Source organism: Neolamprologus brichardi, chromosome 12 (assembly GCF_056152115.1).
Source record: "Neolamprologus brichardi isolate AB-2024 chromosome 12, ASM5615211v1, whole genome shotgun sequence".
Classification (NCBI taxonomy): domain Eukaryota; kingdom Metazoa; phylum Chordata; class Actinopteri; order Cichliformes; family Cichlidae; genus Neolamprologus; species Neolamprologus brichardi.
The window spans coordinates 31,310,439-31,322,028 of record NC_142115.1 but is presented as its reverse complement, the minus strand read 5'-3'; the positions used below and the strand labels follow the sequence as shown (position 1 = coordinate 31,322,028).

At 36.7% G+C, this 11,590-nt stretch overlaps 1 protein-coding gene across 1 annotated transcript; it reads left to right on the top strand.

Moving 5' to 3' along the window:
- The first annotated feature begins 1,562 nt into the window (after positions 1–1,562).
- On the top strand, positions 1,563–10,736 carry nipsnap1 (nipsnap homolog 1 (C. elegans)). Its single transcript, XM_006803860.3, has 10 exons — positions 1,563–1,724; positions 3,963–4,090; positions 4,706–4,751; positions 5,093–5,187; positions 5,540–5,610; positions 5,897–6,037; positions 7,224–7,255; positions 7,376–7,470; positions 9,504–9,587; positions 10,137–10,736. The coding sequence occupies exons 1-10, from the start codon at positions 1,678–1,680 to the stop codon at positions 10,199–10,201; spliced, it is 804 nt and encodes a 267-aa protein (XP_006803923.1). The 5' UTR covers positions 1,563–1,677; the 3' UTR covers positions 10,202–10,736.
- Positions 10,737–11,590: the final 854 nt, after the last annotated feature.

Here is an 11,590-nt window from a genome sequence, read left to right as displayed (position 1 = left end):
AAATGATTTTGAAATCAGTCGAACTATTGCATATGTGATAAACACTTACTGGCACAACTTCACCTCCTTTCAAAGTACATGGAGAGGAGCAATAGTGTAGAGATTGAAGCTTTTGTTGGGGGTCACAGACAGAAACCCATAAATAATAAAGTTGTTCTTCATACAACAAGTATTGCCACCGGAGTTTCAACCTCTTTACAGTTTGTTAGGTGCACCTGTTCAGTTGCTCTTAATGCATACACCAACTACATGGCAACACTTAGCTATGTAGACATGGTCAAGATGACCTAGTGAGGAACAAACCAACCAACAGGATGAAAAAGAATGGGGATTTAAGTGTTTTTGGTATGGTTGTTCGTGCCAGACAGACTAGAAACTACACTGGAATATTTCTGTATAACCTAAGGATTTCAGAAAGAATGGTCAGGAAAAAGAGAAAACATCTCATGAGCATCAGTTCTCTTGGGGAAAAAACCATAAAACTGAGCTATGCAGAAGAGCGTCTAAGAATTGCATAACAAGTTAAACCTTATGGACTACAGCAGCAGATGACCTCACCAGATGCCACTCCTGAAAACACAAAACTAAACACCAAAATTGAACTAAAGATCAGAAAAACATTGTCTGGTCTGAGAGTGTGGCATATGCAACATGAAAGCAATCCTGCCTTATATCAACGGTTCAGGCTGGTGGCAGTGTTGTGGAAGATTTGGACCCCTTATTTCCAAATGAGCACCAGCAGGTGGTAAAGACTCCCAAAAAACCACACAGGCTATTGTTGCTGTCCATGTTCATGCATTTATGTAGGGTGACCATATTTTGATTTCCAAAAAAGAGGACACTTGGCCCAGTCACGAAGAACTTTAAGAAGACTGTTTGCTTAAAGAAAACTTTAACATATTTAAATGATGCCTTCTCTGTGCTGTTATGTGAATGGTGAAATAAAAAATGTCATATAGGCTTTTACAAGTCAACAAGTGCAAAAAAAGTGGACGGTTGGTCATCCTAATTTATGACCACAGTGTACCCATCTTCTGATGGCTGCTTCCAGCAGAACAATGTAAAATATTACAAACTTTATATAATCTCAAACTGGTTTCTTGAACGTGACAGTGACTTCACTGTACTCAAAAGGCTTCTACAATCACCACATCTCAATCCAGAGCACCTTTGAGACTTGGGGAATCAGTAGGTCCACATTACCCATGTGCAGCCGATAAATCTGCAGCAACTGTGTGATACCGTCAAGGTGTACCAAACAAAGTGGCTGGTGTAATGTATATTTCATTTTTAATAATCCTGAAATACAGGGCAGATAAGTACCTCGATAATTATTAACTTGTGACTATAGTTTTATTGTATGCGTTTAGTTCTTCATTTAAACGCATATATCATTTAGAGAACAACATACGCTGGTCTACTGGATGTTAGATAAAACACTGATCTTTTGGATTAAAAACGTAGCGTGTGGCGTAGGATCAACTAATTGGGTCTGATCGATTGTGCACGTGCACTGGCTCGCTCTTTCACGTGCGTTTTTCAGTCTGTTGCTAGCTGACTCAGTAGCTTTAACGTGACTAGCGGTCACATCACACATACACACACACACACAGAGGTAAACATTAACCAGCACAAGTTGTTTGCGTGTTAAAGAAACTTTTTGCTGGAAAGAAGAACATGGCGACAACTAGGTCTGTTCAGGCTAAAGGATATTTGCTGTACAGGTAAGCTATTTCTGTCAATCTGCACGGAACCAGCAGGTAAACCAGTTTTTGCAGATATAGGAAAACATGTGGACACATTTAAATAAATGAATTGTTAAAGCAGCAAATGGCAAACGGTTAAAACATTATTTTTTGCAATTCAATATCTTTTATATGTTTTGCTCATGTGTAGATGTTTTCAGGCATATTGCATATGGATATATTGTATCTCTACATTATGTTCCTATGATACGTTTTTGTTTTTCAAACATGGTTTGATCACTTGGAGGACCTCTGAACTTTGTCCTGTCTGAACTTTTTTTTTGCCTCTATTGGGTTACGTAACCACCACTAGGATAACTGGGTCCCAACAAACTGAACATGGGGCCGATAGCATGTTGTGTATGACACGTACTCATCTGAGAGTAGGATGATCAGATGTCTCTGTTTATGTTGGACAGCACAGCTCTCCCCCTTTTTTTCTTTTTAATCCATTGTCCCACATATTGAGCCAGTGCCCCACTGAGAAATCCTAAGCTTTGCTGATTTTGGTAAATATGTTGGAAAGTACCTCAAAGAAAATAAAGTGAGTTTATTCTGGTAAATACAGTTTTTGTCTGGATGCAATTTTGGATTTTTTTTAAATTTATTTTAAACAAGGGAAAATATAGCGTGTGGTGACACAGCATCTGTGTGTCATAATCGGCAAAAATGGTCAGATATTGCTCAAAAACTTAAGCTAACCTATGGTTATCATCCCTATTGAAATCCAGTGATCATTACCAGATAGAACAGCAGCTAAATAGCTATTGAAATAAAAGAGAACACAGGAGTATATAAAGCACGAGACGTAAGAACAAACTTCAGCTTTAATCCTCTATTGTATTTACTTAGAACGAAGTAGGAAAGTTTGCATTTAAATATAATTTATTCAGCGTATACATGCTAAAAGCTAAGCTGGTAACCTACACACTTGATTGCATGTTTAAATTGTTTAAGTTTCCCCAACATTGCTGGCATGCCCCACATTGTCTCACACAAACACAATGTTTTTACCACATGTAGTTTTGTGGGATTGGTCAACCTATCTTTAGCATATGATTTAAGTATTTCATTTAACATTATAATTGGATTTCTTTTCATTCTTAGCCTTTTTTCAGCCTTATCCACCAAAACTTTGTGGCTACTAACAAGTTTCTACCTTAGGTAACACACCTCCACAAGTCCTGCGGTAATGATTGTAGAGCCAATGGAAATGTTGTCTCACTATGTGGGATGGGGAACAAGGGATGAAAATGTTGTGCAGTTCCACTCAAAGTGGGTTAACGGGTTACCATATTTTTTTGTGCCTCCATCCAGCACGCATTTGCTCTGTCACTGACTGAAATGTTATTCAGAAAACAAGTCTTTGGCTTATTATATGCTTTGTTATTGTTGATAGGGTGCCATGGGAAATGCATTTTTAATTATAGCTTCCAATTAAAGCCATTGGCCCATGGGGTTATTAAAAGAAACGTCCCACTGACCTTGAAAGTTTTAGGACTTTAAAATGACAAAACAAAGCAAAAGACTCAGCAGATGACTTTGCAAGTACTAACTTGAAACATAATATGGCTTCCTAATCCATTAGTGGGGATACACCAGCCATACAGTATGAGGCAAATCCAGGATTTGAGGTTAATGTGACATTGTATTAAAATTGTGAGTTTTATAAAGAATTACAAAGGTCCCTGAATTTCAAATGTAAGTTTAAGTATGTTTGTCAATTTTACTGTCACTTTTCTTAATGAAACTGCTGTTTTACTGTTTGGAATAATTCATATCACCTGTACTTCTCTTCTTTTCATTGGAACACCTTCTAAAAGTACAGCTTTAACACGTGACAGATTGAAGTTTTACTTCTCTGCTATGTGGGGCAAGAAACGGCTAGGTTAATATTCAAATACCATTTGGAGCCTCTTGGATAGTTCCAATAGTTGTAAAGTGAAAAATATTCCCCCTTTATCCACTCCAGAGTGGGTGAAATAAAAAAGTTTTATGGTTGAAGACACAAGCTGTGGCATTCAGCCCACTCACTCATACAGTATGCATGTTTTTCATATCAAAGAATATTAGCATGACTATCTTTTAGCCCATATGTCATGCACATCTCCATGTTCCTTTTTAAGTTTTTCTTTTTTTTTATATTGACAACTTCTGGGTTTTTATGTTTTTGCTCCGAGCTTTTGTGAAACTTTCTTTCATCTTGTTTCTGTGTAGGAGGTTTTCAGAGAGCAGCGACAAAGGCTGGTTCCGATCCTTATTTGTGCACAAAGTCGATGCCAGGAAAGATGCTCACTCCAACCTGCTTTCAAAGAAGGAGACCAGCAACTTGTATAAGATTCAATGTAGGCCTACACCTTTTTACTTACATAAAAGCAAGGGTTTAGTTTCTTTAAGTGTTGGGTTACAGAAGGCCAAAGACAAGTGCCTGCGATACACTTACATCACATTATTGTGACATGGCACCTGTATATGTCTCAAAAATGAAATAAATCATTTAAATGGAAGGCCATATGACCTCAGAGAAAACTGAAAACAGCATGAGAGATGAAAATGGGAATCCTCTGCAACAGCTTATGCATACACAAAACACTGACAGCAACAAGTAATTCAAAGATAATATGATGTCTCATGCCTGTAAACTTTAGTGACATCTGAACAATTTGTCTGGTTTTCTTTTAGTCTGCAGAGGTAACGGTTTCTGTCTCTCGAACAGAAATCTATCACTCTCTCGGGGCTTTAATCTTTTGTGTTGCGTACATCACACCGCACAGGGATTTCAATTTGAACACTCTATCAGCCGTTGCCTATAACCTATTGCAAGTGAATCAGTTTTGTATATCAAGTCTTTGCTGAATCGGAGTGTGAAATTACTTTGTTGAAGAATTTGAATGTTGCTTTTATTTTTTTTAAATGCATCCATTTCTGATCGGTTTCTCTCTGCCTTTTTTCGTTTTCAGTTCATAACGTCAAACCAGAATGCCTAGAAGCATACAACAGTCTGGAGTATGTACTGATACATTTGAAATATTTCCTGCATCTCTGTCAGTCAAGTTACGTTTTCAGTGCTTTACTTTCTTTGGATTTCTTTCAGTAGTGCAATAGACAGTGTGCTGGACTAATTGATCAAGATATGGTCTGAACAAAGTTAAAATGAGATGAGCTTCATGATATAAATGTATTTAAAAAATGAAGTGAAGATACAGCTGAGTTTATATCTTGGATGGATTTTTATGCTTCCTGACTGCCCTCTAGTTGGTTTTTAAGCTAAAGTGAGAGCCAATTTCCAAACAGCAAACACCTTCATTAACTTGTATTTTATTTTATTAATTTTTTGCTGGCTTTAGGGCTGAAGTGCAGAAAAGACTTCACGAGGACCAGGACTACCCGTGTGAGGTAGTTGGAAGCTGGAATACCTGGTATGGAGAACAGGATCAGACTGGTAAGCAGTAAATGCAAAAAGACACCTTTGACTGATCGCTGCTGCTGCATGTAGATTGTTGGACATATTTTTCTTTCCTGTATCAAGTTCCCATAAAACACAATTTCAGTGGCTGACTTTTTGCAGAGCTTTGCAGACACACAGATGCTACCTGATGACTCACAACCAGCACTTCACCTTCTGCATATATGATAAATTAACGTGATCATTTAAGTGTATCGTATACATAAAAAGCAAACAGTAACTATAAAAAGTAATTGCATGGTGATGGAGGTTCTTTATCTCTTAGTTGTGTGGGTGGCATCAGACCTTATGCAGTGCTACAGTGACATCTGCTGTTGTTTTTCTGCAGTGCATCTGTGGCGATACAGAGGAGGCTACCCAGCTTTGACTGATTGTCTGCAGAAGTTGAAAGCTAACAAGGCATGCTGTGACCTTTTTAAACATCTCCTATTCAGTCAACATTGCATACAATACATACAAGGCCTTTGATTTTCCTGGGGAAAATTGCTTATTTTGTTGTTTTAATTTGTTGGGTTTTTTTTGTTTGCTTGTTTTTTTTAAGTAAGAATTTTCTTTAAATGTTAATGTGTTGTTTCTGTGGAGAAAAGGCATTTCAGAGGTGCTGTTTTTTGTTTGTTTGATTTTTAAGATATAATATTAATATTCACTTTTTAGCGTTAAAAACAATCATTTTATCCCTTTTTAGGAGTACTTAGAGTTTCGGAAGGAAAGAGCCAAAATGTTGCTTTCAAGACGAAATGAACTTCTTCTGGAGTTCAGTTTCTGGAATGAACCCCTTCCCAGACAAGGACCAAACCTCTATGAAATGCGCACCTATTACCTTAAGGTATCTATTTATGCTACACATTTTTAAAATGCATAGCTTGAACATGTGTGACCAATACAACATAAATACTGTTTGATTTGTAGGAAAACTAACAAAGCAGTCTGTTTCTGGGTTTCCCTAACTTCACTTTTATCTCCAGTAAGCGAGCGAGCCTCTTCAATTTTATTTTTATACGTAGTCTTCCATTTCAGAAGCTCAAAAGTAATTGGACAGTTCATTGACGAGCAGTTTTATGACCAGCTGAGGCCTGTTCCCATTTTACCCCAAAATAATGGGAGGATAAAATTGTAGAGAAGGAAAGACACAGCTCACCATCCAAATCATCCCACGTTATCTGTCAAATATGGTGGAGGCAATTTTGCATGTGGGCATGTATGCCTGCTACATGCTAAAGCATGCTTTTTATCTACTGAAGATCGAACTGAAGACGGAGAGACCCAGAAACAAGAAGCAAATGAAGGTGACAGCAGGAAAGGCCTGGCAGAACATGACATCTGCTCTTTAGATATATCTTGATTACTTGATTTGAAATCTCCTGTGGTGATTTACAAAGGCAAAATTACAAAAAATATACACATCTGCATGTTGTATACTATTTTTAAGTGCATGGCAGGGTACACATTTAGCAAAATCTAGATGTATTAGTGTACTGTTCATGTGCTGTTCAAACAGTAATAATATAACTTTGGTAATCCTGTATAACTGTCAGTACAGTGTTTATAAATTTGTTACATAACTAGCATAGTTCTTATTCTCGATGTTTTCTTTCCGTATTTTTCAGCTGCGTTTCTTGAACAAGTAATCCAATTCTCATCTGTTTGAAGTAGTCATATTTTTTCACCTCTGGCCTATTCTACAATTTTGCCCTTCCAAGGTTTTCTGTGTAATTTCAGCTCACTTATTCAGACCTGACTCACTGAATTGAAGAGTGTCACAAGTGGAGAGAAGTTCAAAAACAGCTATGATAAAAATCTGTTTACTCAGTGCTCCAGTTCTTCTTGCATGCAGGCTTGTGACACCCAGAGTTCTCTGATCAGTTAAAAAAACAAAAACAACAAAATAAAACGTAGCTATGAATAATAGATAAATAGTGCTTTCAGTCTTTCAGTTCTATGGAAATATGATGGTGGTAATGTCATAATCTAGTTTCAAACCTATTCTAATTAATATTATACTTGTGCTTCAGCCAGGAACCATGATTGAATGGGGCAATCGCTGGTGAGATACGTTGAATTTATTTGAACATATGTCATTTGTCTGAATCTCTTTCAGTGGAAGTGAAAATATCAGAAGTGTTTCAGTGATCTTTATACTAAATAAGATAATGTTTTGCAACAGGGCGAGGGCAATCAAACATAGACAAGAAAACAATGAGGCAGTAGGCGGTTTCTTCACACAGATTGGCCAACTCTACGTTGTTCATCACTTGTGGGGTGAGTAATTAAGCACTCTACACTTAGAACATGCCAGTAAGATGATGATTGGTCTGGCTGAATTTCAGCTAACTGAATGTTCCTGCATACATTCTGTATTCTAATGAATCACTAAAGTTCAGTGTGACGGTTCCAACATAAGCCCGGGTGTGTCAAACATCAACAAAGGATGATTTTACACTCGACATAACATTTGGTCTTTTGATTGCATCTTGGAACAGGAAGCATTATATTGCGAGTCAATCAAATTATTAAAGGTGTTTTAAGAGTGGTTGTCCATATTTTTAATATCATCTGAACTCTGGTTCAGATGATATTAAAAATATCAAGCCTCTGGGCTAGAATCATAAATTTCACAAATTTTTGAAGCCTGTATTATCTCAATGAAGTAAGGGCATTCAGACAAAGAGCTATGTCAGTGTGTTTCTTTAAAATGACAATTGACTATGTGCACGTTAGCAAATGCTACTTCCGGTGCGGAAACTCCTGTGGGGAGCTTTGTTTCCGGTGTCCTATTCGTGCCCTGTTTACGGTCCAAAACAAGTTAAGCAAATGAATGAATCAAGCGGCGATTTACATTTCTATAGATGTCTCGGGCATTTACCCAATATATCTGTAAATGATGTTCATCGACGTCAATATTTTCCCCCGCGCCTCAGAGCAAAAGAGAAAAGGGATTCAAATGTTATATTTCTCAGCGGTCCCTCGTTTATCGCAGGTGTTATGTTCTAAAAATAACCAGCAATAGGTGAAATCAAGTAGCCAATTTTATTTTTGACGGTGCAAAATGTTTCGTGGACATCGTGGACATACAGCACTGCACTTCAGTCACACTGCTAGCGATCGATGCAGAGATTCTGTACTGTATAGGAGAGACGTCACGGAGGAGATCGTCTGCAGCGATCAGGACGCAGGACACAATGTGAAGTAAAAAAAATAAGCATGCAAACTTGCACTAAAAAAATCTGCGAAACAGCGAGGTGAAAGGTGAACCGCGTTATAGCGAGGGACCACTTTAATTTTGAAGGTAAGTCACAACATACCCTTCGTAAATACTGTATAGAAACCCTTACCAGCAATCATTCATTTTTTATGTGGCTTTTTTTCACGGTTTGTTAACATGCTGTGTAGGTGTGTACTGGACTAGCTGATCTCGACATAACGGGAAACATCTGGTTTGACTATTGTTCACCTGTAGTTTGAATGCTGAACATTTGCCTGTTTAAATCATAAGACCAGTCACTATACAGAGATGTGCTTCTGAATGTGGACGATGTGTCTTCTGCTGCAGTGATGCAGTTCTGCTTGTGTTGAGTGATGTAAACAACTGATCGATCTAAACACTTTAAACGTCAAAATTGATCATTCGATTTTTTATGACACACAGTGGTGAGTGTTCCCACCTTCTGCTCTTCATAACTTAACGCGATCTTTCAGTTTTCGAGTTTTGGACATGATTTTGGAGTATATCTTCGCAGTAGCGATTGACCGCAAAGTAAAGCTACCGGAAATGTACAACCCCACATCCGGTCTCAAACCAGGAAGTTAGTATTTTCTCGTGCACAGGGTCAATAGCATGAGGAAATACTGAGACATATTGTTGTATTGCAAATGTTTTCCATATGACATGTTTGGCTGTTTTATTCACTGATAGACAGAATGCACTAATACTTGAAATTCAAAACACACGGGAAGAAATATTTGGGTGGCTTTTTTTACATTATCATTCAATTTTGGTCTGACATTTCTGATCAAATTGACCCATATGTGACCCACGAACTACATGTTTTTACCTGTATGTGAAAATGGATCGGAATGTTTCCAGCACCTTCCAGCACTATCTGTGTAGTTAAGAATTGAGTTTTGATGGCGAAAGAGATTCGGCCTGATGTTAGCAAGGTGTAACTAATGAAGTTGCCAGTGACTATCAATTTTATCCACACATAATGCGATGTAATATGTGTGTGTGGTGGGGTTTTTTGCTTTGCTTTTTTCGTTGGAATTTTTTTTTTTTCTTTGCCGTCTTTTCATAGCTTATGAGAGCCTCCAGTCCCGAGAGGAGACAAGAAACTCTGCCTGGCGGAAAGAAGGATGGGACGTAAACGTGTATTATACAGGTAAGAAAGAAATGCTTCACCCAGATGCCTTAAAAACCCAATGATTTTGTCAGGGCTTTATACCGCGCCGATTATTTTTACCTGCAATTATATTCAGCAAAGTTGAGACTCGTAGATCACAAGACTCTTTTAATCATAGATGCCTCCCAACAACTTTCTGCTGAAATGTTTAATGTGGTCTCTGTACTGGATCTGAAATCTGTATTTCTTTGAAGTAGGGCTAAAATAAACCTTCAATGTTTTCTTTAAATGTTTGCCACAAAATCAGAACATTATATAATGCTGCCTCCCCTACCCCATTGTTGTTAGTGATGGAGATGACAGGATTGCAGTAATAATAATAATTTTTTTTTAAAAATCGTAATTTATTGGCCATCCATGGTAATATGAGACTTAAGCAGTGTGAGCATCAAATTATAAAATGATACTGCCCAGCTTGAAGAATTTTAAGAGCTGTATGTTTGTTGTTTGCTTTCCTGTTTGTTTATTATTGCAATTGTAATTTTCGGTATATCATTTTCTAACATGTGTCTTTCTGTCTGTCCTCAGTGCCTTTGTTACAAAGTATGGAGTCAAGAATAATGATTCCAACTAAGAGTTCACCTTTACAATGAGAAAGCGACTGAGACTGCAAATAATTCAATGACCAAATTTTACTTAACTTTTTGGTCTTACTAATTGTAGTTTCCATGTCTTTTGTATGATCTGTGTTGTTACTAAAAGCATTGAAGTAAAACTTCTGATTCCATGTTTGTGATATTGCCAAAGTCAAAAGTAGTTGTACAATTTCCAAGCACATTCAGTATAAAGAACATGAAAAACCAAGATTTTCAGGGGTTTAGATAAAACACGTGAAGGGGGGGAAACACAAGAGAAAAAGTGTTTGTGCGTTACGGTGTTATTGAGGAATTTTTACCTTCTGATTTAGTGGAGTGAAGTGAGGTGTGTTTGCTCTGTTTTGATCATTAATTGATGTAACAGAACACATATTGGGGTTTTTGTTTGTTTTCTTTTCCACAATAAATTTTTTATGATAGTACTATTAAATGTACATGAATGACTTGAATGAATGAATGAGATGATGCTAATTTGCAACAGTGAATGTAAAACAACCGTTTGATAAAAAAATAAAAACAAAAGCCTGCCTCACTGATTGTACTTGAAAATTAAGTACATTTCAATTTTGCAGAATCAATTATAATTTAAAGTCAATGTGTAAAGATGTTACATAAATTAATACATTAATCTGGGATATTTTTTTTTAAATAATAGGTGACCTACACAAAATATGGTTCTTGTAATATTTAGAATCAACATTAGAATGATGGAAAACAAAAGTGTGCAAAACCATACTGTAGTCTTTTTTTTTTTTTTTTTTCCATAGCCTAGCTATGTAAGTGTCATAAAAACCATGTCACCCTGAGCAACATCATTAATTAGAGTTGCATCTCTTTATCTTGAGTAATTCTCTACATACTGGATTAATCCTGAAATGCGAGTTTATGACTGACTTTTTTCTGTTTATGAAAGTAACAGCTGCAATTATCTGATAAATGAAAACTTTATCATATAAGATCAAATCAATAAAATATGAAGATAAGATCAATCAAGAAACTAGTCAGTGAGTTCACCTTTAGTCTATGGCCATTAAGGTCGCAAGAATTTTACTCAGAGGTCAGGTTCAACAAGCATGTCTTTATTGACCTTTGGGCAATGTTACAGAAATAGAAATATCCTTTATTGTCCCTAATTGGGGAAATTCACATGTTTCAGCACCAAAGTGACAGGCAGATACAGATTCTCACAAAAGTAAAGAATATAAAATAAAAACGAAGAAATGGAAAGCACAGGGCAAATTTACAATGTAAGAAAAAAATACTGTATAGTTATTAAAAATATACTCAGGCTCAAAGAAATGTGCAGCTGAGTAGGATGTTTTTTTTTGTTTGTTTTGTTTTTTACTTTTACAGAAGTACAAAAAGTGCTGTGAAAAGTGCTTAAAA

Bases quoted from the DNA above. Each gene is read 5' to 3' on its own strand.
- nipsnap1 (XM_006803860.3), top strand. From the start codon at position 1,678: ATGGCGACAACTAGGTCTGTTCAGGCTAAAGGATATTTGCTGTACAG. The intron at 4,752-5,092 runs GTATGTACTGAT...TGCTGGCTTTAG, and splicing joins GAAGCATACAACAGTCTGGA to GGCTGAAGTGCAGAAAAGAC. The intron at 5,611-5,896 runs GCATGCTGTGAC...ATCCCTTTTTAG, and splicing joins AGAAGTTGAAAGCTAACAAG to GAGTACTTAGAGTTTCGGAA.